This window comes from Aulonocara sp. 'chitande type north' Nkhata Bay, linkage group LG4 (assembly GCF_057382095.1).
Source record: "Aulonocara sp. 'chitande type north' Nkhata Bay isolate Kocher_YH1m ecotype deep benthic linkage group LG4, A_spYH_male_GT1.1, whole genome shotgun sequence".
Taxonomy (NCBI): Eukaryota; Metazoa; Chordata; class Actinopteri; order Cichliformes; family Cichlidae; genus Aulonocara; species Aulonocara sp. 'chitande type north' Nkhata Bay.
The window spans coordinates 13,862,337-13,886,765 of record NC_141347.1 but is presented as its reverse complement, the minus strand read 5'-3'; the positions used below and the strand labels follow the sequence as shown (position 1 = coordinate 13,886,765).

The 24,429-nt window shown below is 40.3% G+C and overlaps 3 protein-coding genes and 1 non-coding gene across 11 annotated transcripts; all 4 read left to right on the top strand.

Moving 5' to 3' along the window:
* The first annotated feature begins 2,907 nt into the window (after positions 1–2,907).
* On the top strand, positions 2,908–12,309 carry LOC147332173 (ran GTPase-activating protein 1-like). 6 transcript variants are annotated; one of them, XM_086288609.1, is made up of 16 exons: positions 2,908–3,036; positions 3,835–3,954; positions 4,053–4,180; positions 6,097–6,156; positions 6,246–6,425; positions 6,558–6,692; positions 6,908–7,066; positions 7,454–7,567; positions 8,016–8,115; positions 8,245–8,329; positions 9,290–9,434; positions 9,781–9,897; positions 9,997–10,102; positions 11,032–11,120; positions 11,195–11,316; positions 11,675–12,309. In XM_086288609.1, exons 2-16 carry the CDS (start codon positions 3,843–3,845, stop codon positions 11,754–11,756), a joined length of 1,734 nt encoding a protein of 577 aa, XP_086144735.1. In that variant the 5' UTR covers positions 2,908–3,036; positions 3,835–3,842; the 3' UTR covers positions 11,757–12,309. The 6 variants fall into 6 exon arrangements, with proteins under 6 accessions (XP_086144735.1, XP_086144740.1, XP_086144738.1 ...); XM_086288614.1 differs by having other exon boundaries at positions 11,195–11,359; XM_086288612.1 differs by lacking the exon at positions 2,908–3,036 and adding an exon at positions 3,143–3,161.
* Positions 12,310–13,656: 1,347 nt separating this feature from the next.
* Positions 13,657–20,032, top strand: chadla (chondroadherin-like a). 3 transcript variants are annotated; one of them, XM_086288607.1, is made up of 11 exons: positions 13,657–13,789; positions 15,485–15,643; positions 16,206–16,400; positions 16,478–16,633; positions 16,733–16,878; positions 17,076–17,314; positions 17,522–17,784; positions 18,694–18,766; positions 18,861–19,213; positions 19,434–19,600; positions 19,683–20,032. In XM_086288607.1, exons 2-11 carry the CDS (start codon positions 15,485–15,487, stop codon positions 19,972–19,974), a joined length of 2,043 nt encoding a protein of 680 aa, XP_086144733.1. In that variant the 5' UTR covers positions 13,657–13,789; the 3' UTR covers positions 19,975–20,032. The 3 variants fall into 3 exon arrangements, with proteins under 3 accessions (XP_086144733.1, XP_086144730.1, XP_086144732.1); XM_086288604.1 differs by having other exon boundaries at positions 18,430–18,766; XM_086288606.1 differs by having other exon boundaries at positions 13,716–13,771; positions 18,430–18,766.
* Positions 20,033–21,128: 1,096 nt separating this feature from the next.
* On the top strand, positions 21,129–21,200 carry trnaq-cug (transfer RNA glutamine (anticodon CUG)). Its single transcript has one exon. It is a non-coding gene; the product is annotated as a tRNA-Gln (tRNA).
* Positions 21,201–21,334: 134 nt separating this feature from the next.
* Positions 21,335–24,160, top strand: rbx1 (ring-box 1, E3 ubiquitin protein ligase). Its single transcript, XM_086288608.1, has 5 exons — positions 21,335–21,487; positions 22,315–22,393; positions 22,529–22,599; positions 23,738–23,823; positions 24,001–24,160. Exons 1-5 carry the CDS (start codon positions 21,413–21,415, stop codon positions 24,011–24,013), a joined length of 324 nt encoding a protein of 107 aa, XP_086144734.1. The 5' UTR covers positions 21,335–21,412; the 3' UTR covers positions 24,014–24,160.
* The last annotated feature ends 269 nt before the right edge of the window (positions 24,161–24,429 follow it).

Genomic DNA, 24,429 nt, shown 5'->3' with positions numbered 1-24,429 from the left:
ACCACTAGCACTTTATATAGCCTCTGTAGAAACTATCTACACCCTCACTTATCTTAACTGCACTACTGTATAGCTCTGTGTAAATAATCATTCTGTACATTCGATAATCTTTAATCCTACAACTGTTTACAACTTGCATAGTTCCCATTTCTGTATAGCTGTATATCTCGGATTCTGTAAAGTTATTTATTTCATATTCTGTATAGTTTTTCATATTTATATCCTGTTCATAGCCTGTACATAGCTTGTACTCACTACAGCCTGTACATACTTATAGTTATAGAATATTCACAACATACTTCATACCGTGTACATTATAACATACCATAATAGACCCATTTCTGTAATATACTTACATATCTATATTATTGCTAATATATATTGTAATATATCTATATCACTAAAGCACTTCTGGATGGATGCAAACTGCATTTCGTTGCCCTGTACCTGTGCATGTGCAATGACAATAAAGTTGAATTCTATTCTATTCTATTCTATATAAAATTGTATTTATCCATTACCAAGGTGATTATCTCAGCATGATGTCCAGTGTGTCCTTAAAACATCTGATAAGACAGGAGAAGTGGAGCACAAAAGAAGAAGCAGCAGGCTTAAATGAAGATAGATAAATAATAGATATTTCATTCTGAAGGTTACGTGCTTAAAAATTAGGCGAAATCTAGCAAAGACCTGATACCTGAACCTTCAGCTGATTCATTTACTGTTCACTGAAGCGTCATCAGAAATGGTTTCAGTGTGAAAAGGCTGTCAAGAAGCCATTCTTAAGGGAGGGAAATAGGAAGAAAAGCCTGAGGTGTGGCACAGTATATGTAAACTGGACTTAAAATGATGGAGTTATCAATTCAAATTTGACATTTTTAGAAATTAGAGAACAGATACAAATGTATAAGCACTGTCACGTCTTTTAAAAAGCTATCTTAAATAAACTGAATTACTGTATTATACAAAACATTCACATTTATTCCCAGTTTACTAGACCCCTCTTTTCCTTTTTTTACTCACATCGCAATCTTTGCTGTATTTCCCCCTACATTTTTTAATTTAGTGTATGAAACACTTCAATAATATTTAGAAATAATGATATGAACTGGCATTAAGCTGATGTATAAATAAAGCTGATATTGTTTGATTTACTCTAACTCACATGGTATTTGCATACAATAAAAAATACAAACCATGATACATAATTTCTTTACAGGCATAACTATACAAAATAAAATTCAGAGGGGTTTTATTTTGGTAATATGATAATATTTTAACAACCAAAAGCAAGGTTGTTGCGCCCCACTTTGCCTGCTGCACTGGAAACCTGTCAAACCTGTTTGTAAAGGAGATGATCAAGTTTGAGCATAAAAAATGGTTCTTAGTTTAATCTGAATGTACTACATTTCACTTTACAAAATCGTTATAAATGGTTTAATTTCTGTTATGCGGTCAAACTACATGGATGCATGAGGTGGTGATGAAAAAAATGTTAGATAGATGAAACAGCACCATTTTGGAGGGGAAGAAATGATTGAATCAGCCAATCAGAAGCTGGTAAAGTGCTGTAGTGTTGGTGAGAAGGCATGCTTCAGACTAAAAACAGCAAGGACAACAAGGATACCTATATAATACTGTGATAAACTGATGATTAACTAACGGTTCATCTTATATTTGTAAGGTATTTTAAACCTTTTAAGCACTAAGACAAAAATTGAACTAAAATCACACAACTATGGGTACCATAATATTTCCTGAGTCCGCACAGTCACAGCACACAGAAGGAAATTTTGCGTTTAGCAGAGCAGATCAGCACAGTCAAGAGATGATGAATCACATGATCATATCCTGTAAGTGTGACAAATAGAAGGAGATGACCTCTGATCTCTATTGAAATAAAACTGCCGCCCTTTAGCGCATCACAGGCTCTGGACATATTTAACTTAACGAGCTAGGGCCTACCAGCTCTGACATCCACAAGAATAAAAGCAGTTTGACAAAGCCTGCATAAATATGCCAGCAGGCATAGCGGGTAGGTCTTTGGCATAATGCCAAAGACCTACCCGCTATGCCATTTGTTGACTCGTCTTCACCCCCATACACATCTGGAATATATCAGAAAGAGGCCCACCATCACACTGCTGTATGGCACCTACAAGTGTCTGAAATTACAAAGGCAGCCCTCAGAGGAGAAAACGTGCAGTTTGACCTCATGACTGAGGACACACACAATCACATGCAGGCATAAGTGTTCATAACTCCGAGTTTAAAGTTTCTGGTGATCATAAAGATATGCAAAATCACCATTCAGATGGTAGTGAGACCTGCTATGATGTTTAGTTTGGAGACGGTGGCACTGATAACAAGGGAAGAAGCGATATTGAATATATGGAATAAAGGATGTTAAAGATGGAGCTGCCAGTTAAGAGGATAATAAGAAGACTACAGAGAAGATACATCGATGCAGTGAAAGAGGACATGCAGAGAGTTGATGTGAAGCGGATGGTGAACTCTAAAGGGAACAGCCAAAAGAAGAACAAGAATAAAAGAGGATCTCTGTAATGTTGCAACTAGTTTGTATTTTCCATGAGAAATAAAACATAACAAATTGGCATGGCAGAATATTTTCGAAGATTAATGGGTTATTAACATCTCAGGATTTGTTGCTTTTGTTTCTGATTCACTTCCTGGCTGACCTTCGTATTTTATTTTTGTAGTTTGGCTGAAGTTCTGATGCTGGCTTGTTTTAGACAAGTAATCTAAAACTTCAGTATAAGAACAAAAGCTATTCATTAAAGGCAAAGAAAATAAATAAACAAATTAAAAAACAAACAAACTTCAAGATATAAAGGTTATGAGGCTGCTTTTTAATTTTTGAAGACAGACTAATATTTTTGTTAAGGTCCTTCCTTACCAGTTGGTGGCGGTAATGCACCATTTTCGCTGATAAAACTCACGAAGAAGAAGAAGAAGAGGCGCAATAGCGAGGGAGCGACCCGCCGGACTGTATTCAAGCGGCACAGCAGTGTTGTGGTAATGACAGCATTCATTTATATAAAGAGTAGACTCATGTTTAGCTAAAACGCGATTTAGGGTGTGTAAAATAACTAATTCAACCCGAGGGCTGGGGCTAACCTCGGCGCTGGCCAACTTGAAAGGTTTGCTAACAGATGACTGACCGAGCTGTAACCACGTTGAATGGACCTTTGCTAGCACGTGAATCTTTTCTGTTCATATTCGCATAAGAAAATATGTAATTATGGCATAAAGATGGATTATAAATTCCAGAAACGATCGTAAAGGCTCCACGGACACGAGCCTGTTACAGTTCATGCAGGTATATTAGCATAACGGTAGCAACGTTAGCCCATGCTAGGCGCCGGTTGCTTGTAAGAGGAAATCCACCCCAAAACAACTCTGTCTCAGTGACCGTTACGTCAAAGCTGTCGGCTGTCTCCGGGTATTAGACGAGCACACAGAGTGCAGACGTTATGTAGGAGACTGTAGAGATTACTGGTTACACAGTGTAGACATGGGAGCTCCGGTGGTTTTCCAGACTTAAAATCAGTGTTTGAGGTGCATTATTCCCTCAGTGGAACAAGCGCTTTCAGCTGTTTTTGTGTCGCAGTAAGGCTAGCAGTAAGGGTAGGTTTTCCAGAAAAAACCCGCGCTCTTTAAACCAGATTGTTCACACCCAGCTGAATAATTTAGAGTTTGAATGACTTCTTTTGGGTGCTTTTGTTTTGGTTCTGTTAGCATCTGGTATTGGGCAGAGGAGTCAGACAGCGGAGTTTATCATGAAGTTTAAAAAGTGATGCATTTGGTCCTCAGGTGCCAGGATGGCGACAGACGACGTTGCGCAGTTGGCTGACTCTCTGGCCAAAACTGGAGTGGAGGATGGAGAGCTCAGTTACAAAGGACAGGGAAGAAAGCTGGATGATGCTCAGTCAGGTGAGTGTCACTTAATCACTAAAATAATCCAAAGGCTTGGCTTTAATGATTTTTCTTATGTGTTACCTGTTTTAATATGATCATTTGAATCTCTGCAGTTGAGGAGATGGTGAAGGAGATCCAGGACTTTGAGGGTTTACAAGCTCTGAGATTGGAGGGAAACACTGTAGGTGTGGAGGCAGCACAGGCCATCGCTAAGGCCCTGGAGACAAAGAGTGCATTGATGGTGAGACGTTTTTCTCTGTTCATCATCTCTAACATTTCAGCAGTTTTATATTTCTCCACAATAAATACGAACTAATAAAAATACAATTAATATTAATATAGAGCAGGGCGATATGGCCAAAAATATTTATCACGATATATATTTGAAAATTTGCGATAACGATATAACTGACGATATAATTGATGCGAGACAAAATACAACTCCACAACATTACTAGCGCAAAAAGACAACCTTCCATTTATTTTCACTTAAACAAGAAGCTGGTTTTTATGTACATTAAAGCTTTATAAAAATGTAACAGTGCAAATGCAAATTCCTTGCTGAAAGTTTAACCAAAAGGCATTTCCAGTGGAAATGGGCTGACATATCCTGAGCATAACCATGTATAATATCCACTGAAGTTAAAAAGAGGTGCTTTGCAACATTAAACTGCAGTGTGCAGTACGTATTTTTCGGACCATAAGGTGCACGGGATTATAAGGCACATTAAGCGAAACAAAGCAGTCAGATAAATCAAACTTTATTAAACTCATTCTTCTTGCTTCCTCCACTTCTGTACCATTGATTCATTAATGTTGAATTCTCTGGCAGCTGCTCTATTCCCATGTTGTTGCAGTATATTAATGACTAACCTCGTATTGTGGATGGATTATCTCAGTTGTTCTCCTGACTGAAGATTGGTCCTTTTACAGCATCCTGCCATGCGATTGCATTTGTCTCTAACCATGAAGAACCTTCACGTTAACTTTTATAAGTGGAAAAGTGTTAGCGTTCGTCCTCCAGCTTCACTGTTTATGTTATGCTAACATAGCTGTGTCGCTAGCGATCACGTAGCACATCATTATATACCAGCTAGCCCAACTTCAGTACCCTACAAACGTCACTGCTGTTTAGTTTCCTGTCTTCATTTATGTTGGAAGTGATAGCAGAGCTGTACGTTTGATTTTTTTCAGAAATCTCTCAGTCAGAACATGCAATATCATGCTTAGGTAACTAGCGAAACTAGCGAGCTAACTTCCGCTAGCTTCCTGCTAACTTCTAACTCTGTTAAATGTAATAAATTTTGTTTTCATGGATGCCTGGAAGTTAAACTTCATAGTTACACCTGGTAAAGCAGCAATGCTGATCGTTTTATTAAAGATGAAAGAATTTAGACAGTTTTTAACTCTAAGTGATGCTGCAGTGTTGTTTGACCTGAAGAATACGGAGTTTAGGACCCAGATTACTCCCAGATTTAAGAGCATCTTAGAACGGCCGCTTGCATGTTCTGCAAAAAAATGTGCTTTGTTGTGTATCTGACAGACAAACACCAAACCAGTTCCACATCACTGAAGTTGCACCATTTGTACAAACCAATTCTGGTTCATCTGTTTCACTCAACAATCGGCCATGTGCGTATGAAAACAAAGGCACTGCGCATGCGCGTTCTATTCATATTCTATCTCGATATTTCATTTTCCTATCGTTGCCTAACATTATACCGGTATTACCGTGAACGGTATAATATGGCCCAGCCCTATATTAATATTCCAAAGGCATATGATGAAAGGTGCTTTATCATAGCAAATGTTTGAAGTATGAAAATCTGGAATGAGAAATCCAAACGTTTATCCAATTCATGGCTTGGGTGAAGGGGGGTTGGCATCCTGCAGCTGCCTTAGGGCAATAGGTTGGGTGCACACTTAAAATAAGAAGTTTCATATGCAGATGAACTGATAACTTAGTCCGACACAATGTTTAAATATGGCTGAAAACAGCCTTCTGCTCTCTGTCACACTGATACCTGCAACAAGCATGGGTGAATCTAATAATAATTTATATGATTAACTGCCCTGTAATGGAATACAATCAGTCAGTCAATCATCTTGTGGCTTCCACTGACACTGCTCTTGTCTCCTTGCTTCCTTCCTCCTCAGCGTTGTTACTGGAGTGACATGTTTACAGGTCGCCTGCGCTCTGAGATCCCACCTTCCCTGGTACTACATGATTATCAATAACACATCAATTTTGACTCCCAAGCGGTTAGTTTTGATTCACTTCCTATTTTCCTATTTTTGTTTTGTAGAATTCACTGGGTGATGCTCTGATGCTGGCGGGTGCCAGGCTCACAGTTTTAGACCTCAGCGACAATGCTTTTGGACCCGATGGAGTAAGGGGCATTGAGAATCTGCTAAAGAGTTCCACCTGCTACACACTGCAGGAGCTACGGCTCAACAACTGTGGCATGGGCATCGGAGGTGGCAAGGTAAGTGTGGAGATGACACGTGTTCTTGGATAAGGTCGTCATTGTCAAGAATAAAGCATCAAAGATGAAAACCAGACAAGTGGACAGATGCATCCTAGATCATTATGACTGTACTTGTTTTGTACTCCTCAGATTTTAGCTGCATCATTGATCTACAACCATAAAAAATCCAGCGCTGCGCGATCGCCCCTCAGCCTGAAGGTGTTTGTTGCTGGAAGAAACCGACTGGAGAATGACGGAGCCACTGCCCTCGCTCAGGCTTTTAAGGTAAGACTGATTTTCATCGACAGGCTTCATTTTGATTCATCAGAACGACTGTTTCTCATACGTCTCTTAATGATTGACACGTTTTATTCTTGGACCACTTCGTATAAATAATTATCAGCCAGTTTATGCTGTCAGACACATTCAAAGTAGATCTTTACAGTTTTATCTTTTATGTGTAAGCAGCGAACGTGTACGATTAAAGTTTGTCTTTCCAGCTTATGGGCAGCATGGAGGAGGTTCACATGCCCCAAAATGGCATCAACCACGCAGGTGTGACCGCCCTGGCCGAAGCCATGCAACACAATCCAGGACTTCGAATCCTCAATCTGAATGACAACACGTTCACTGAGAAGGGGGCTATGGCCATGGCTCAGGTATACATATGTAAGGGATTAGTAGTTGCATATCTAGACAGTGAGTTGTTTTTTTTTTAAACAGAGTTTGTGCACTCATGAAATACCTGAAAAGTATTTGAAAACGTTCATTTCCCAGGCCTGGAAAAAGAATCTTGGATAGTCTTGAAAAAGGCATGGAAATCTGCTTCACTGACACCTGCACAAAAGAGTGATTGGTTTAAAAGGCACAGAGGAAAGATCTGTATTGTTTATATAACTCTTTAAAGTTATGCCTTCACAAGATACATTTGTACAGTGCCTGCAAAATAGGACAGAATGATTTGAATATAGTGAAAATATGCATCACCATCATTTGTACTGGTTATTTTCAGCCTGATACAGCAGATACTGTCTGTGTCTTCACAGGCCTTGAAACACTTGCGGAGCATCCAGGTGATAAACTTTGGAGACTGTTTGGTACGACCGGAAGGAGCCAAAGCGATTGCAGTGAGCGTGTCAGAGGGGCTGCCGATCCTCAAGGTAAGTGAGGGCAACCCTCTACTGCCAGCTCTTTGTTGCAAGTTGTTGTTGGCAGTAGGCTTGGACAATATTTAATTTTTTTTTCCCCCTATCATCCTGACAACAGGGCACAGGGTTAATGATGGTATTAGAGTTGTAACGATTCATCGATTAACTTGATTATAAAAAAATCTTTAATGTAAAAGTTTGCTTCGACGCTTATCGTTTAATTCACGCTCAGTTGTCACCATGAAAGCTTTTCTCTCACATTTGCAACAAAGAATAGACCTGCAGTAGAAACCTATCTAGGAGCTCGCGTGTGAAGGAAAACTTTACTTTACAGCTGCTCCTATCCAACGCCTTTTGTTTTACATAGTGGAAGTCTACAGTGACGTTACAGAAGTTAAAATAAAAGCATATGTATGTACGTGGGACACCTTTCTGAATAAATAGTTTTTATGTTCCACAGGAGCTCAATTTGTCGTACGGTGAGATTACTGAGGATGCTGCTCTGGTCGTAGCACAGGCAGTAAAAGACAAGGACCAACTGGAGAAACTGGACCTAAATGGTACAAAGAATGCAGTCGGTGTCAGTCATGATGCTTCTGTTGTTTGTTTGTATTTGAGACATTATGGAGGAATGTTGTTTTAGCTGCATTTGGCTTCATGGCTTGTGTGAAAGGATCTCTGGTTTTCAGGTAACTGCATCGGAGAGGATGGTTGCAGAGCCTTGAAAGTCGCCATGGAAGCCATGAACATGAGCGAGCTACTTGGATCACTCAGGTAAATCACAGCTTAGTCTGACTCCTGTTTGCTTGAGCTGCATCCACAGTGGTTGTGATTCATAGCAGAAAGTGACATTCAGAGCCTCCCCCCCCCCCCACAACTCTCTTTTTGAGGTTCTTCATATGAACTTACAGCAACTTAAAAAAGTATCTCAAAGACAAAATATTATAGATACATCTTTCATGCCTTGGATTTGTTAAAGTAGTCAAAGAGTTGCCCAATGACATGGAATAAGTCCCACCTCGGTGGCTTCGTTTGCTTCCAGTTCAACAGAATAAGTTTTCGTCAATAACAGCGCAAATCCGATTAACATGTATTGATTATTTGACAATTCTAGGGTTGCTGCTTTCACCCAAAATAATGTCTGGTTTGGGCCCCGAGCAATTTGCTTTAGCAAAACTTCTGACAAGGCCTGAAATGTCTTAGTGCAAAATCCTCGGATGTGTGGACAGGTTCAGGATTTTTGAGCTAGAGAAGCCGGTATTTGTTCGCTTCGATCGCAGGATGAATCGTTTTAGGAAGAAAGCCAGTTTGCGTTTTGATAAATGTAGCCTGTGTAGAACCTTGAATTGTAATAGGCCTTTATCTGGCACATGCTGACAAGGTCCGTAGATGCTCTTGAGCCTTCTGACATCTGCTGTCTATAATCTTTATACTGAGATCCTCCTGCCAGGCTTCTCTTAAATACTCTACTCAAATACTAACCAGCATGACGTGGACAGTACCCGAGATAAACTTTTCTCAAATCCCAGGTGAGTGATTCAAACGGCTGCCAACTCAGGATACCATTGAATGACACGGTAGTAAATACATCACATGTCAGATGTCAAATATCAGTTTATCAAGTGATGTGAAACGCGCAAATCGCATCTACTGTGGACGCAGCTTTAGGTCATGAAGTCTTTTTGCAAAGTCCTCACTACAGAGCTGTGCTTTAAAAAAAAAAAACTTCTTCAGTGATGATGAGGGCGAGCCAGATGATGATGACGAGGAGGACGAAGACGACGATGAGGAAGAAGATGATGACGAGGACGATGTGGACGAGGAGGAAGTAGAGGAAGAAGAGGAAGAAGAGGAGGAAGAGGAAAGCACTGGCAATAAGGTAAGACATGTCTGTTCATTGCAATAGTTTTAACACAAGTTGGCTCAAGTTAAATGAGTAAAATGGCATCAAATGTGTCTGTAATTATAATTTTTTAAATTCTAACCATTAAATCTCTATAAGGAAAAAAATATACACTAGTTCTAAGTAGGATATATGTAAGATATGGGCCTTATTGAATCCAAATGATGACTAACATGTTAAAGTATTGAGGGACGTCACTATTATGTCTAACAGAAGCCTCATTCTGTACTGAATAGGTGACAGGAAGTCTAAAATCCACACTAGCTGTGATCATATGCACACATTTGTGTTTTGACTTTTTCCTTTTGCCTTGTTCTTACAGTTTTCCACCCCACAGTCAACACCTCGACCCCCAGAAGTCTCCTCCTTCCTCAGCTTTCCCTCCCCTGACAAACTGCTTAAACTGGGCCCCACGAGAGCATTGCTTATTGAGCAGCAGGTAGCAAAGAAATCTCCAGTGACATTAAAACACACTTGTAATCCTATGCAAAGATCCAGCAGTTCTTTAGTGTGTAAACATTTCTTCTTCTGGGCCCAGGTGGATGTTTCAGACGCTACAAAAACAGCTGAAGCCTTCCTCAAGATTGCATCTGTGTACAAGGAGGACAATACTGAAGTGAAGAATGCAGTGTTGGACAGTATTGGTAAGACACTTTGTGGAGTTGAGTCATCTTGCAAATGCCAGACTTGTGTGACATTTGTGTATTTTAGTTATTTTGTGCTAAGCTGTTTGATTCTTTCTTTCTTTTTCTTTTTTTCACACATTACTTTGAGTATTAGTATAGTTTTCTCATTTTCAGCTATTGCTGAAGCTTAAAATGCTCTTAAATTATTTTTATTTAATTTTATTTAAATAATCCTACAATTTACTTCATCTAAGTCATTAGAAAGCTCAGTCTACTCTGGAAAAAGTGGTTTTGGCTCATCACAGTTAGAGCCAGCTGTCACGTTTGGCTGCCACTTGCAAACAAAGGGTTTGTGCGGAAGGTGGGCGGGGCTTCTGTCCTCACCGGTCTCGTCGAGTTCATACGGAGTCAAAAATTTTAAGTGGAGCTTTATAATAATAGATCCACTTAAAGGTTTATTTAGAACAAAAGCCACATGTAAAACTGGCATTTGTTTCTGTTGTTGTATACAGTATGTGCCAGAGTTTTTTTTGTTTTTGTTTTGTTTTTTGTTTTTTTGTTTTTTAAATGTATGTTATTTATTTATTTTCATTGTTTTTACACTAGCATGGTGTGTATGGATTTATGAAGCTGTATAAAATCATTAGCTTCAGATGCTGGTAGTTGTTTCCATCCAAGAGAGCCACGCTAACCTTAAGATATAACGATATATATATGTATACGTTCCCCACACGTTGCACTTTTTTTTTCATATTATTGTAATTTTTCCCATCAACAAACAAATTGGTGGATGGAAAGTTGTGCTTTAAAAAAATAAATAATCTTATTTTGCTTTGCATAAATGTGTGTTTTGTAGTGCTTGGAGTTGGAGAAACTAAACTTGTTGTCAGTGATGTGTTATTCCAGTGTTGAAAATTCTGTTTGTAAAGATGGTTTTCCTCTTGCAGATGGGCTCCTGAGGAAAGCTTTCACCTCCTCTTCCTTCCAAAGCTACAGCTTTGTATCATCTTTGTTAGTGCTGCTTGGACTTATTAAGGTATGAAACACTCTGCAAAATGTGTCTTTGGTTTGCTCCCCCCCCCCCTAATGTTTTTGGTCCTCTACCTTCAGAGCGAGGATAAGGTGAAACCTGTGATTGTGGTCCCCGGCCACCTCCAAGCTTTGGAGCATGTCGTTCGACAGGACTACTTCCCCAAAGAGAGCGTGGCTGTGCTGGAGGCCTTCATGTCCCGGTAAGGACGTGACAGAATGAGCCAATCAAAAGGCAGCTTCCAGGTACAAAACGCCATTATTTCCTATCCTTAGTAACGTAGCACATAAATGCTTCTGCACCAGGTGCGTAAACAGATGGTGATTAATTCGCCCTGGTTTTATCTCACTTTTGTGTTGGAGAGGATTCATTATATTCTTGATTAAACTATTTATATAATGCAATATTTTGGTGCAGTTTACTTATAAAAAAATTAATAATTAAATAATTATTGTTGATTTTGGGGTGTTTCATGGGATCCTAGAAAATCTCCAGATCTTTTAATGAAAAAATTGTAATACAGGATAAATAATTGTACAATCTGCACGTGTCATTCTTAGGAATAACAAGACCTTGGAGTCATGTGGAAATGCTAAAAACAATCTCCAATCAACACTGCAGAGAGTCCGGTCTCAGAGCTGAGGACTGTGGACACGTGCGCATAGACTGATCATTCATGGCCTTTGGAAACCAGCACACACAAACACAAAAGTAAAAAAGAGGAGCACTTGAGAAAACCCCTTTTTTCCCTGGACTTCGGACATAACTTGAATATGTCTTATGAAATAGAAAAAGCTCTGAAGGTGTGAAATTGTTGAAGCCTTTTGTATATGTTCAAATAACTACCAGACAGCACTGACACCTTTAACTTCACCTTCTTTGTATATGGGTGAATGAGAAAAGGCCTCACGCTCCACAGATGACAGCTGTAAACCAGGATCAGTGTGGACTTGGCACTTGCAGCTATTGTGGCTTCTCTATTTAATTTTCACCTTTGCTGTTCTCTTGTTTCACACCAAATATTTGTTATATATTCACAAATATTGTCAAATTGTGATATTAAAATATCTATTGACAAGCAGAAACAAGACTGTAACATACCACATTAAAATGCATTAAATAAATTGAAATGTATTTTCAGGTTAGACAGTTGTTGATGAAATTGTGTTGCAAAAATAAAGCTCATTTGAGTGTTGTTGTTGTTTTTTTTAAGTGTCTGCAAGCTGACTGTGTAGTTTCTACAACCCCGATTCCAAAAAAGACAAAATGCTGTTTAAAGGAAATAAAACTGGAATGCAGTGATTTGCAAGTCTCATAAACCCATATTTTATTCACAATAAAACATGGAAAATGTTAAATATTTAAACTGATAAGGGAAACTACTGAAACAGCTGAAGGAAAATTCAGGTTAACTGGCAACGGGTCAGTAACGTGATTGGATATATATTAACCAATCTGGCAAAAGACCTTGCCCACAATTTACGGAGCAATTTCAGAATAATCTGCACATTTGAAAGGCACCATTAATGTTGAATGGTATAAGGTCAGCTTTTAGAGCAATATGTGCTCCCATCCAGATAATGTCTTTTTCAGAAAAAGGCCTTGCATATCTCAGCAAGACGATGCTAAACCTAGCGAAGAGGTTCAGTGCTGAAATGGCCTGGCTGCAGTTAAAAGAAGAAGGCTGTTGTGGTGAACGTGGCTCTTTCCCAAATAATTTTTTCCTTCTTCGAATGTTGCAGTCAGAATAAAAATGGGATTTATAAGCATTTCAAATCATTACACTTAGGTTTTTTTATATTTCAGATAGCATCCGAGCTTTTATTGGAATGAGTTTTATTTAAAAATAAAAAGCAAAACTTTAAACTCCAAAGATGTAATGCAGATACAGATTTTACAGTAATGCAAAACGGAGAAAGAAAAGTTGAAATGGTAGTAATAACTAGAAAAAGTTGCATTTCCTGCGAAAATGCTGTGTGAATGCCTTGCAGTGGAATCTGAAAACAGCAGGAGAACTATCTGATGAAAACACTGTGTAGAAGCTGAACTCTTTGCTGAAAACTGCTTTATTTGAAAGGGTACACTGAACAGTGTCACTAAAGCAGAGTGCATGCAAGCAGAGGTGTGCTAACAGCAACAAGTAGGATTCAAACCTGCACCAACAGATCTCACAGCAGCTGCTCATCTCACTGAGCCAAAGCAGTTCTTGTCCCAACAATAGATATGATGAGAGAAAAAATATGCAGGGGGCCGAAGAAGCTGAATTGTGCTGAAAAGAGGTAAAAAAGCTGAAATTCTTCTGAAAGAGCAGAAGAGGCTGCAATTTTTCAGCTACTCATTGAGCCAAACTGGTTCTCACGTAACTGAAAAAAGCTGACAATTCTGATAAAAACAGCAGAAGAGGCTGAGATTTGTGCTGATAAGAGGTGAAAACGCTGAAATTTCTGCTGAAAAGAGGCAGAACAACCTGGTTCTGCTCAATTTCAGTCCACCAATCAGAGGTACTGCGCCGTTTTTTGGAGTTACAAAACGTTGTGTAACTACTGTAAAACTCGGTGGGATAGAAGCACTTGTCCTGTCACTTGTACTGGGTGAATCGGCAGACTTTGAACCTTCACTGCGGACAGAAAGGACAGATTTCCACCCCTCAAACAAATGTAATTTATGGCTCAACGGTAAGATGACTGTAAAAACTGCTTCGACCGTGAGTGTCAGCAGTGTCTGAAGATGAATTGGCACAAGCCTCATTTGTTAACTTTGCTTTGTTAAGGAGATATGACGATTTGAAAATGGCTCTCATTAAAGAGTTCCAGCGCTGATTTTGAACAAACTCTCCATTGACTTTCTATGGAGAGTTTTCAGACTTTGTGTTGCTCTGAGGCGATCTGATAAAAATCTGTAACTTCCACAACAATGATAGTGACATTTTCTGAAAGCCAGCAAAAATCCCCACGTTTTGATGTATAATTTGTGGAGGTTGAGTGAAAATTGAGTGAGTAGCAAGAAGTTGTTCAGACATGAAGAGAAAGTTCAGAAAGGACAAGTTGTCACTCTGAGTTAATTGCATAGCAACCATAACAACGCATGTATTTTCTGGAAAATCACAAAGCTGCAACTGAAAACTTAAAGAGGCATTAAATTAAAACAGTAACACATATGAAAAAGCTGAATCACACATAAAAAGCCCAATAATTTGAGAACATTTTAAAGTTTGAATGGAGTTTCTACGTGAAAGTATGAGGAAGTAGTTAAGTTTCAAAAACAAGCAAGTTTTAGCAGAATTGTGGAAGTTTTCCATTCATTTCAATGGGACAAAAGGAAAAAAGTGTAATATTTTAAAAAGTATAATAGTAATAAATACCAAAAGATATAGCCGGAATTAGCAGAAATAACAGAATACTTTGAGGCATTCACACAATTATTATTGCCTGATGAAGCAGGCTTTTTTAAGGTTATAATGGAAGCTTATGGATGAAACTCCGGCATTCAGATTTAAAAGCCTTGATTTTTCCAAACCAGCAGTGAGTTATTTCATCTCATGTGTCAGCAAATAGAAGCTGCTCGCTTCTTGTGCCTCAGAAAATGTGAAGCCAGTGTGTTAATTTGCAGAGAGAGGACACAAAGATCAGGGGTCACCACAAAAGAATTTACCAAAGTCTTGTTTGTTAGCCTGTTGGACCACAGGCTGTAAGTACTGAGCACACTCAGAGTGAAGTAAAGCCCTCAGTGAACAACTTAAAGCCCGAACTGGCAGATTAAATCCATCTCTAATTCTTGTTACCAAGGAAACACTGATAGCACAGCCATATGGTTAAAGGTAAGCCAAGCTGCTTGTTTTCAGTGAGTCTGGGTTTTGAACTCGGATTTTCTTTGGAGTTTAGATTTCTCATATGGTAGCATTCAGTGTTAAGCTATATAGTGTAAGATATTGAGTATCGATCAGTTTTGATCATCACCTGCTACATCTATATTTTAAAAATGGCAGATAAATGATGTGTGCCATGTGTTGCTAAAGCCAAACCGTTGAGTTTTGGGAACCAGGAACCAGTTGTGGGAGATCAGGGGAAATCAAACAAAGTAAAAGGCTATGCTGGTTTCAACCGTGGAGAGCTCTTCTGCCTCCTTAAAGATACCTTAGGTAACATGACAATCCTTCAAAAATATTTTATAGACATGAAAGGAAAAGCAGAGTCCTTTATCCAACTAAATGAGGAGGAATCCATGTTTCAAGACCCCCAAATCTGTTGTTTTGCTTCTGTAAGGTGCAGAAGAGCTTTATAACTTGAACTAGTGTGTCTAGTGTCTGTCTCCCAACCCGGGGCCTTTAGCCACTCCTGTAATTCTATTTCTAACATGTGTTACTGGCACAGATGCAGATCTTCTCTGCTGAAGTCGTCCTCCTTGTTTTAACACTGTCTTTACCCGTGGAAGCCAAAAAGTGTCCCAGAGCCTGCAGTTGTGACAGCATCACACTCACAACAGCCTGTGTGGGCAAGAACCTAACAGATGTCCCCCCGACTGTGGAGGAGGTGAGGAATTCAGGGGTTTTGCTGTATCTTAGACATGTAGGCTTTTTAAACTGAGGGTTGATAACAAGCTGGATGGATCCTCTCCTCTTTACTCTGAAGGATGGCGCGTGCATGTGTTTCAATAACAATTTCAAATGCTCTCCTCTTAACCTGACTGAGATGCTCTGGCACGACCTGAAAAGGGTTTTCAATTAAGACATCCCAGAAATATCGATGAACTGAAACAGGTTTATAGGACAAAGATTTCTCCTCAGTGAAACATCAGAAACATCTAAAGGGAGTTTGCTGCTGCTAAAGAAGCTTCTGTAAAATACTGCATGTAATTATTTTCCAGCCTGTGTTGTGAATGATCACTCATTGTCCTCAGTAAAGAAAGAATGAAAGCGTATAATTATGAAGCACGGACCACATTCTGTGAGTAATTAGTGCTGAAATCAAGAGAGAGTGATTTTAGAACCAAAGAGTGATTAGCTAACCAGACTTATTATCTGAATAAACCAGCCTCACTCTGGTTTCCGTCCTGGCATGTAATTGTGTGTCCAATACTCATTGTTTCCTCTAGATTACTGTGAAACTCGACCTGAGAAATAACAACTTGCAGGTGCTGTCCAGGGGGACATTCATGCACACACCCTACCTCACCCATCTCAACCTGCAGCGCTGCAACATCATCGAGATTAAAGAGGGCGCCTTTCGGACTCTTGGCCGAGTGGTCTCTCTAAACCTGGCTCACAACAAAATTGAAATCCTTTACCAAGTAAGATCAGAGGCCCGCAGTTTTTCCTCTCGAGTCTTTATTATGAGAATGATGTTCTCTTCTTTTCACTGCTGCAGGAGTCCTTTGACGGTCTCTCCTCCCTGAAAGAGCTGCGACTTGACAACAATCGCATCGAGGAGATCCAGCCTGGAGCCTTCACACAGCTCGGCTTCCTCAACACACTGGCCATAACCCACAACCAGCTGGTTTACATCCCTAACATGGTCTTCCAGGTACTCCAAATTATGGGTAAATACGTTAATAATCTTTTTGGATGTGTTTGGTAATGCGATTCCACAACGGTCCTCCTTCTCCTCCTCTTCCTCCTCAAGGGGCTGCAGAACATTAAGTTTCTTCGTCTTAGCCACAACTCTCTGAACAACCTGGCACCTGAGGCGTTTGCTGGGCTCTTCACCCTCAGCCGCCTCGACTTGGATCACAATGAGCTGCAGTTCTTCCCCACACAGACAATGACGAGGTGGGACAACCTGGACGACTGTTATGGGACGTATTGATATGTGTGTTTTAATGTGTGTTTAGCATTGAATCCTCAGCTGCAGCAGCACTCAGAAAGAAGTCAATAATATATATATATATATATATATATATATATGTAGTAAAATTTGTGAGCTTTTAAGTGACAATTTTAAATTGCCATGTCCTCCACCTGTTAAGACTCCGTGAGGTCACACGGCTGCACATGAACCACAACCCCATGGTCTACCTCGGGGAAGATTCCGTTTCCATGGCAAAGCTTACACACCTGTACCTCAGCCACATGTCCCTTCAGGACCTCTCAGACAAGGCCTTCTCTCAAGCCCCCCTCCTCTCACACCTTGACCTCAGCCACAACCATCTTCGGTACGTGGAGCCCTTCTCAGGCCCTAGAGACCTCACCAGCCTCAACCTGACAGGTAAAGCCTGTGTTCTGATATTTTTTATTGGACACAGATTTTTACTTTAACATAACAGGCTTTCATTTTTTCCAAACCAGCAGATGTAAGTGATCTGACTTCTCATGTCTCATAGTGAGGCCAAGAAAGAAAGATGTAGGGGGGTGATAGCATACCATGTGTCATTTTTACATGCTGACCAACAGGCATTTCTTACTTTTTCTAAAGGGAACCCCATCTACTGTAACTGCTACATGTCTCCACTGAGGCAGTGGGCGAGAGTTAGTGGTGTGAAGCTGCTGGGGGCCTGCTCTGGACCTCCTCACCTCTCAGATGAGCCTCTGCAGGCGGTGTCTCCTCTGGATCTGCGCTGCAGGAGGGGGGAGTCACCGGTGGAGGAGGAGGAGAGTACGGAAAGAGTCCCACCCACGGTCACAGCCACTGCCAAGCCAAAGCAGAAGGTCAAGTGTCCAGCTAACTGTGAATGTGATGTAAGTTGGAGACAGAAAACACTTCTGGGACACAATGAAAGCAGGAAGAAAAAATAAAAACTCCAGTTTCTCATAGATTTGCTGTTTTACCACACTCTCACTTGGCTCACTTGTACTTACTTACTTCGCTAATCACAGTAGAGCACTTGGCTCTCAGACTGTGGCTTACTTGTGATTCCTAGGATATTTAAAAGTAGAATGGGAGGCACAGCCTTCAGCTTTCAGGGCCCTAATCTGTGGGACCAGCTTCCAGTTTGGATTCAGGAGGCAGACACCCTCTCTAGTTTTAAGCTAGAGAGCTATGCTAAAAGGGTTTTGATAAAGCATATATTTAGGGGTTGGATCAAGTGGCCATGCTATATGAATAAAATTGAGTTGAAAGCTCTAAAACTCCACTGTAGTTAGATGGGTAACATAGTGGTAGATTTTTGGCACACCACAAATAATGCTTCAAAGGCCTTTAAATGAAGGCTAATGCTGCATGCTACAAGGCAGCTGTTTTACTCATATGTTTATCAGTGTCTCAGAGCACTGTGATATGTCGGTATTCTATTAAGTAAACCCTCAGAGTACTTCCTCGATGACTGTTTGTTATTTCCACTGAGACGTTTTGCAGGTTTCACATTCAAAACTGATTTTCTCTAGACTGAGACCCAGCATGCCACATGTGAGGGTCGGGGCCATACTAGAATCCCACGAGGCTTCCCCGCCCAGACGCAGTTGCTGGACCTCCACGATAATCACTTCCACTACCTTCCAGCCAACAGCTTCCCAGGCAGCAGCCAACTTGTTTCTCTTCACTTGCAGTCCTGCAAAATCCATGAAATTGAAGGTGGTGCCCTCCAAGGGATGAAAAACCTTTTGTATTTGTATCTTTCTGATAATGACCTCATGTCCTTGGACCCCAAGGCCTTTGCTGGAGTGCCCAAGCTCACCTACATCCACCTGGAGAGGAACAAGCTGGCGCAGTTCCCTGGATCAGGTCAGTGGAAAAATTACATTAAGTCTGCCTCAGTAGATACTATCTACAAGAAACACTGGAACTAAAACATGGCTGTTCTGTGTCTTTCTTCTAGCTCTGTCACTCTTACCAAGTCTGGTTGTGTTACACCTGGAGCAAAATGCCATCTCTAAACTTGAGACCAGTGGGTTGCTGTCCTCACTGGGCTCTAAACTTACTGAGTTATATCTGGGCAATAACAACTTAACTTACATTGCCAAGGGCGCTCTTGACTCTGACTCTCTATGTACCCTTCACCTGGATTCAAATCAGCTGACTGAGGTGCCCACCCACGCTCTGCTTGAGACCCCTAATCTGCAGGAGCTCAACCTCTCTGGGAACTCAGTTCGTTGGGTGGGACCAAATGCTTTCCAGCCCTTATCCAAAAGTCTGAAGAGACTTTACATGGATCATATGGGAATGGAAAAGGTACGAGAGACCCTTTTAAGCTAATATCACAAGTTCGTTTGCAACGTGTTTATGTTTTCTCAGCATTGTCAGTATTTGAACACCAGCCAGGTTTCCAATATCTAGTCCAAACGTGACTGTACTGTTTATGTGAAAATATGTGCTGATTATTCACTGCACTGAGGGCTTGTTCAAGATAAAGAATTTTCTTTTCAACTCTTTGTATTGCACCACTGTGCAGATCTCCAAGGATGCACTGCTGGGGCTGGCCTCAGAGCTGCGGACTTTGACTGTGAGAGGAAACCAGCTGGAGGAGTTTCCTGATCTGAGCCCACTCACCGGCCTGGAGACTGTGGACCTGCAGGACAACCCACTGCGTTGTGACTGCTCTCTGCTTCCTCTGCGCAGGTCGGTGTAAGATTTACCTGGGACTACAGTTAGAATGAACTGACAGCTTTACTGACTCTGTCTCTTTGTATCTGTGGCTCAGGTGGATGGAGAATGTTAGTTTGGAGCTGACCGCAACTTGTGGTCACCCTCCTGAGCTCAGAGGTCAGAAGGTCCGGGGCATCCACGTCTTCAAGTCCTGCCCAGAGAACATTTCTCCACCAGAAAAGAAGAGTGCTGCATATCCAAAAGTGAAGAAATCCAAAGCAGACTCCTTGAAATCCCGAAAAGTCAAAGCACAGACCACAGCTAAAGTCGCCAAACTGCCCAGGAAGCAGCCTCAAAGAAAACCTGGGCCACCAAAAGTAACAAAGAAAAAGAAGATACTGAAATGAGAACATGTAACTCATTTTCCTTTTCCTCTTTTTTTGCAATAAACCTGAGTGTTAAGGAGCTGGGTTTCTTGAAAGCTACATTTGTTTGGTTCTAAATTAAAATGTTGAGCCATGCAAGTCTTTTGTATCCAAGCGAAAAATCAAAGTCAAAAAGTCAGAGGAAACCTGACAGTCACTCAGCCAATCTCTCACCATTCTTGCAGGGATACTTTAATGCAACACTAAAAAGGTTTGTTGAGAGAGAATAACAACGCATTTTTAGAGGAGCCCAACTGCTATGCATATTACAGAAATGTATATTTAGTGGTGCACATACTAATTTACAGAGGCCAAGCGTCAAGTGTCTATAGGTGAAATCAGCGAGGCCATGTTATCCCACATTGTCCCTATGTGAGACGGCACAGCAATATCCCACATTGGAATTGAGTGTAGTTTATAGAAGAACCACATAGCCAAAAAAAATCTTATCTATGGGTGTATCCATACTGAAAGCTAACAAAAACGGACAAACACAGCTAGTTATGTGCAGTACTGCAAATGTTGGTATTGATCTGATATCAAGCCAGTATTCCCTATACCAATACAAATATTTTTAGCCTATAAGGGCAGCTTATGTAAGGGAGATCAGTGTTTCATGATTTATGAAATAGTCATCAATATGCAAATTCTGAACACATTTTAATGACCACTAAAATCACTTTGATTTTTTTTTTAAATTTCCCACAATAATTAGTTAACACGACAACAAAACAAATCTTTCACCTTCTTAATTATTTTAAAACTATTCTTTTTTTTTTAGACCTGTCTTTTAAGCACTTTTGGTCAACATCTGTTATCTAAATGTGCTATAGGTTTTAAATATTCTAGACGTGACGGTAAATACAAAATCTTTCAGATATTTTCATACAGCATGTCTGAGCTATAGTTTTTTAATTCCAAAATTCAGTGGGCTACAAACTGAACTTATAGGATAGAAGCAAAGTATTGATCTTATCACCGTAGCATCGATGGGAGATCAATAGTAATTCAAACTACTTGGCAGTGTTAGCAACATTTGTGCTCTAACAATTTACTATATCTAATGGGAAATGACAGAACATTGTGTCTGTGATACCTACCTTTATACTGAGGTGTAGTTGAGGGTTAGTCGTGGGGGTTCCATGGTGTAATGGTTAGCACTCTGGACTCTGAATCCAGCGATCCGAGTTCAAATCTCGGTGGAACCTAAATGTTTTGGATGGAGAAGCTTTTCGCTTTGTGTTCATGAAAGTTAACATTGTTAGCTTTTGAAATAAATATAAGAAAATAACTATGATCTGTCTTCATTACGCCGTCAAATATCGATATAATACGCTTTAAAATTTCTCAAATTCGACGGCGGAAACTGCCGCTCTTCTTCCGCCTGATTTGGCTCATACGTCATACTCTTCCGTTCAAGATGGCAGCAGCAATGGACGTGGATACACCGAGCGGTACTAATAGCGCAAGCAAGAAACGATTTGAAGTAAAGAAGGTATGGCTGTAAAAAGTCTCTCACCGGGGAGTTACTAAGAAGCTGTCTAATGTGAACAATGGACGCTATCATAGCTCAGTGCCGCTCACTGCCTTTACTAAGCTAACTCTAGCATGCTAACTTTAGCGCTATGTCACTGTGGCATAGGACACTAGGCTTGTAGCTGTTAGTAACGAATACCCACGAATTTGCACTTCCCATTAAGGGGCCGAGAATCAACGCCCTTACAGATATCTCTGAATTAATAACAAAGGTGTAATGGGCAGAAACACATCAGCTGTTCAAACGGTACCCCGGCGGAATTAGCCTAGCTACACATCACACGTAATTTTTGTTTTGTATTTAAAAATAATGTTTACACGTTTGACATGCTTTCGATGGCGACTGTGTGTCTCGTTCTTATGCTATTCTTTTCTCAATAAGCTAGACTCAAATGATATATTTAGGGCCCCATGCCTTAAATCTCTAATGATTTGAGGACTTCTATAGAGTTTACAGTAACATCTCAGGCGTGTTTCTGGGATGGGGAAGTGGATAAGGCCCTCTTACAGACACTCAAGAGATGCTTTTGCTTCTTCTTTTTCAAATCAAAAGACATTTGACACTCATAATGAACCAAAGTTCAAATATATATTTTTAAATAAAACATATGTTTATGTCATGTTTGTTATTAAGCTCAAAAAGTGCCCCTCAAGTCACAGCAGTTTGTGCACTGCTGGCCCTCGTGTGGTTCAAATAAGGGGATATAGACATTTTTTAGATTAAATAATCTCCAGATTATGAATCTTGGATCATATATTTGTGTGATTTTATTTTTCCCCCCTCAGTGGAATGCTGTGGCGCTCTGGGCCTGGGACATTGTGGTGGACAACTGTGCTATCTGTAGGAACCACATCATGGATCTCTGTGAGTTCAGTTTTACATTTTGGTCTTTGATCTCTTTGGTGAACATTTTGACAGTAAATGAGGTTTGCTTATCATTGTAGGTGATATGGTGCTTTTTATGTTGACACATTTCTCTTTTCCCTCCTCACCCATTAGGCATAGAGTGCCAGGCCAACCAAGCTTCTGCAACCTCTGAAGAGTGCACTGTAGCCTGGGGTGTTTGCAATGTAAGCTTCTATATAACATGTACAGTGTGATCAAAATGGTCTCAGCTCCCCTTTAAGACCATTGCTCTTTGTTTGAATTGCACTGTGGAAGAAAAATCCTGATCTGACCACTTGATTTTCTCTGTTTTCTCTCTGTCTTTGCTGTGTGTGATTGGCAACAAAAGCCAATCACACACAGCAAAGAAGATGAAAATGGGTGTCTGAAATTATTTTTTGGGAACAAAGGAGGAAGTCATAGGAAGTGTGTGTGCCCTGCACTCCACAGTTCAGGTTGTTTCTACTGAATGATCTCCCTGGGACAACTCAGGATATCACAGTAGAACTGAGTCTTCACAGTCTGATCCTGGTGTCTGTAGCACTGACAGTTGTTGATGCTCCCTGTTCAAATTTGGCATTCATACTGAAAACATGCAGATTCACAAAGTCAGATTAGGACTTCTAAGGAGTGATCTTAAAAAGACGATGACAGGCACCTCCTGTAACAATCATCTCTGCTGCCAGGAAGGGCAGATATAGGAAGTTCTATGTATCGGGCAGAGGTGATCTTCCAGATGATATATCATTATCAAAAATGATCAGCATGCTGATCCATAAAGGTGAGAGGAATCATGTTAAACACAAATTAATATTAGTATAACTTCTGAAGCGATTTTCCCAACATTGATCATAATGAACTTTAATAGGAATTTCCTGCACAAGGCTGTTGTGCTTATAAGAGCTTGCTCATGCCAGGTTTATATGCAGGAACTATACATGCAATGAACACTATTTAAATGGAAGGTTTTAAAGTTTCCCAAATCCTTAAAAATGGTTTTAAATAATCTGGGATAACTTGATCCTCTGGTCATTTTGTTATTTTAAGCGCACATGATCTATTTCTTTGTTTTCCAGTTGTGCCTCAAAGTTTGATTGTTGTTGTGTGGAAGTACAAAGAATTAGTATTAGCAGTATTGCCAGGTCTCTCTTGGAAATTAGATTTTTGCCTGGATAAATAAAGGACTAATAATAAATAAAATACATGATACTTAAATATTGTAAACCTGAAGTAAAATATCGATTTTCCACTAGAGAAGTTATTTTTGTTAAATAAAATTCTTTTAGGTAGTTTTACCATCCTTCTACTGTTTCTCTTTTCCAGCATGCTTTCCACTTCCACTGTATTTCTCGCTGGCTGAAGACCAGACAGGTGTGTCCTCTGGACAACAGGGAGTGGGAGTTTCAGAAGTGAGTACCATGCATTACATTGTATACAGTTTTACTGTGTGGTCCAATCACAAGGGTTTAAGGGGTTCCTTGGTTAACAGTGCATTTGATCATTTGTTGACCCGCAGAGAAAATTGTTTATTCTTTAAAACTGAAGAGCTGTACTGACAGAACATCCTCTCTGTCATGTTTTCACAGATATGGACACTAGCTCGTTTATCCTTCACCCCTTTGTTGGCTTCTGCAAGCAGCACCCTCACTTTATCCTTGTTCTGACCCGCTTATAAAAGCTGTTTCTCATGTATTTTGTTCTGGTATATTGTAAGTACAGAAATAAACAGGAATCTTGTGAAAAATACAGCTTGTGTGACTTGTGTTGTCGGAATTTTAAAGGGGAAGGGACAAGCAGCACATTTTCAGGGGTTGTGGGCAAAAGACTGAGTTAATGAAGGAGATCCAAAGGACAAATCAGCCGTCTGCTGTGACAGGACAGTGCTCAGTCAGATCTGCTTTGATAAGAGCCCAGCCGGCTGCGTGTTAGAGTGGTAATCCTCTGGCTGAAAGACAGATGTTGTGGATGGATTAAGTAGCTGGTGGCCCACTCTCCCACCAGGCCGGATTTATCAA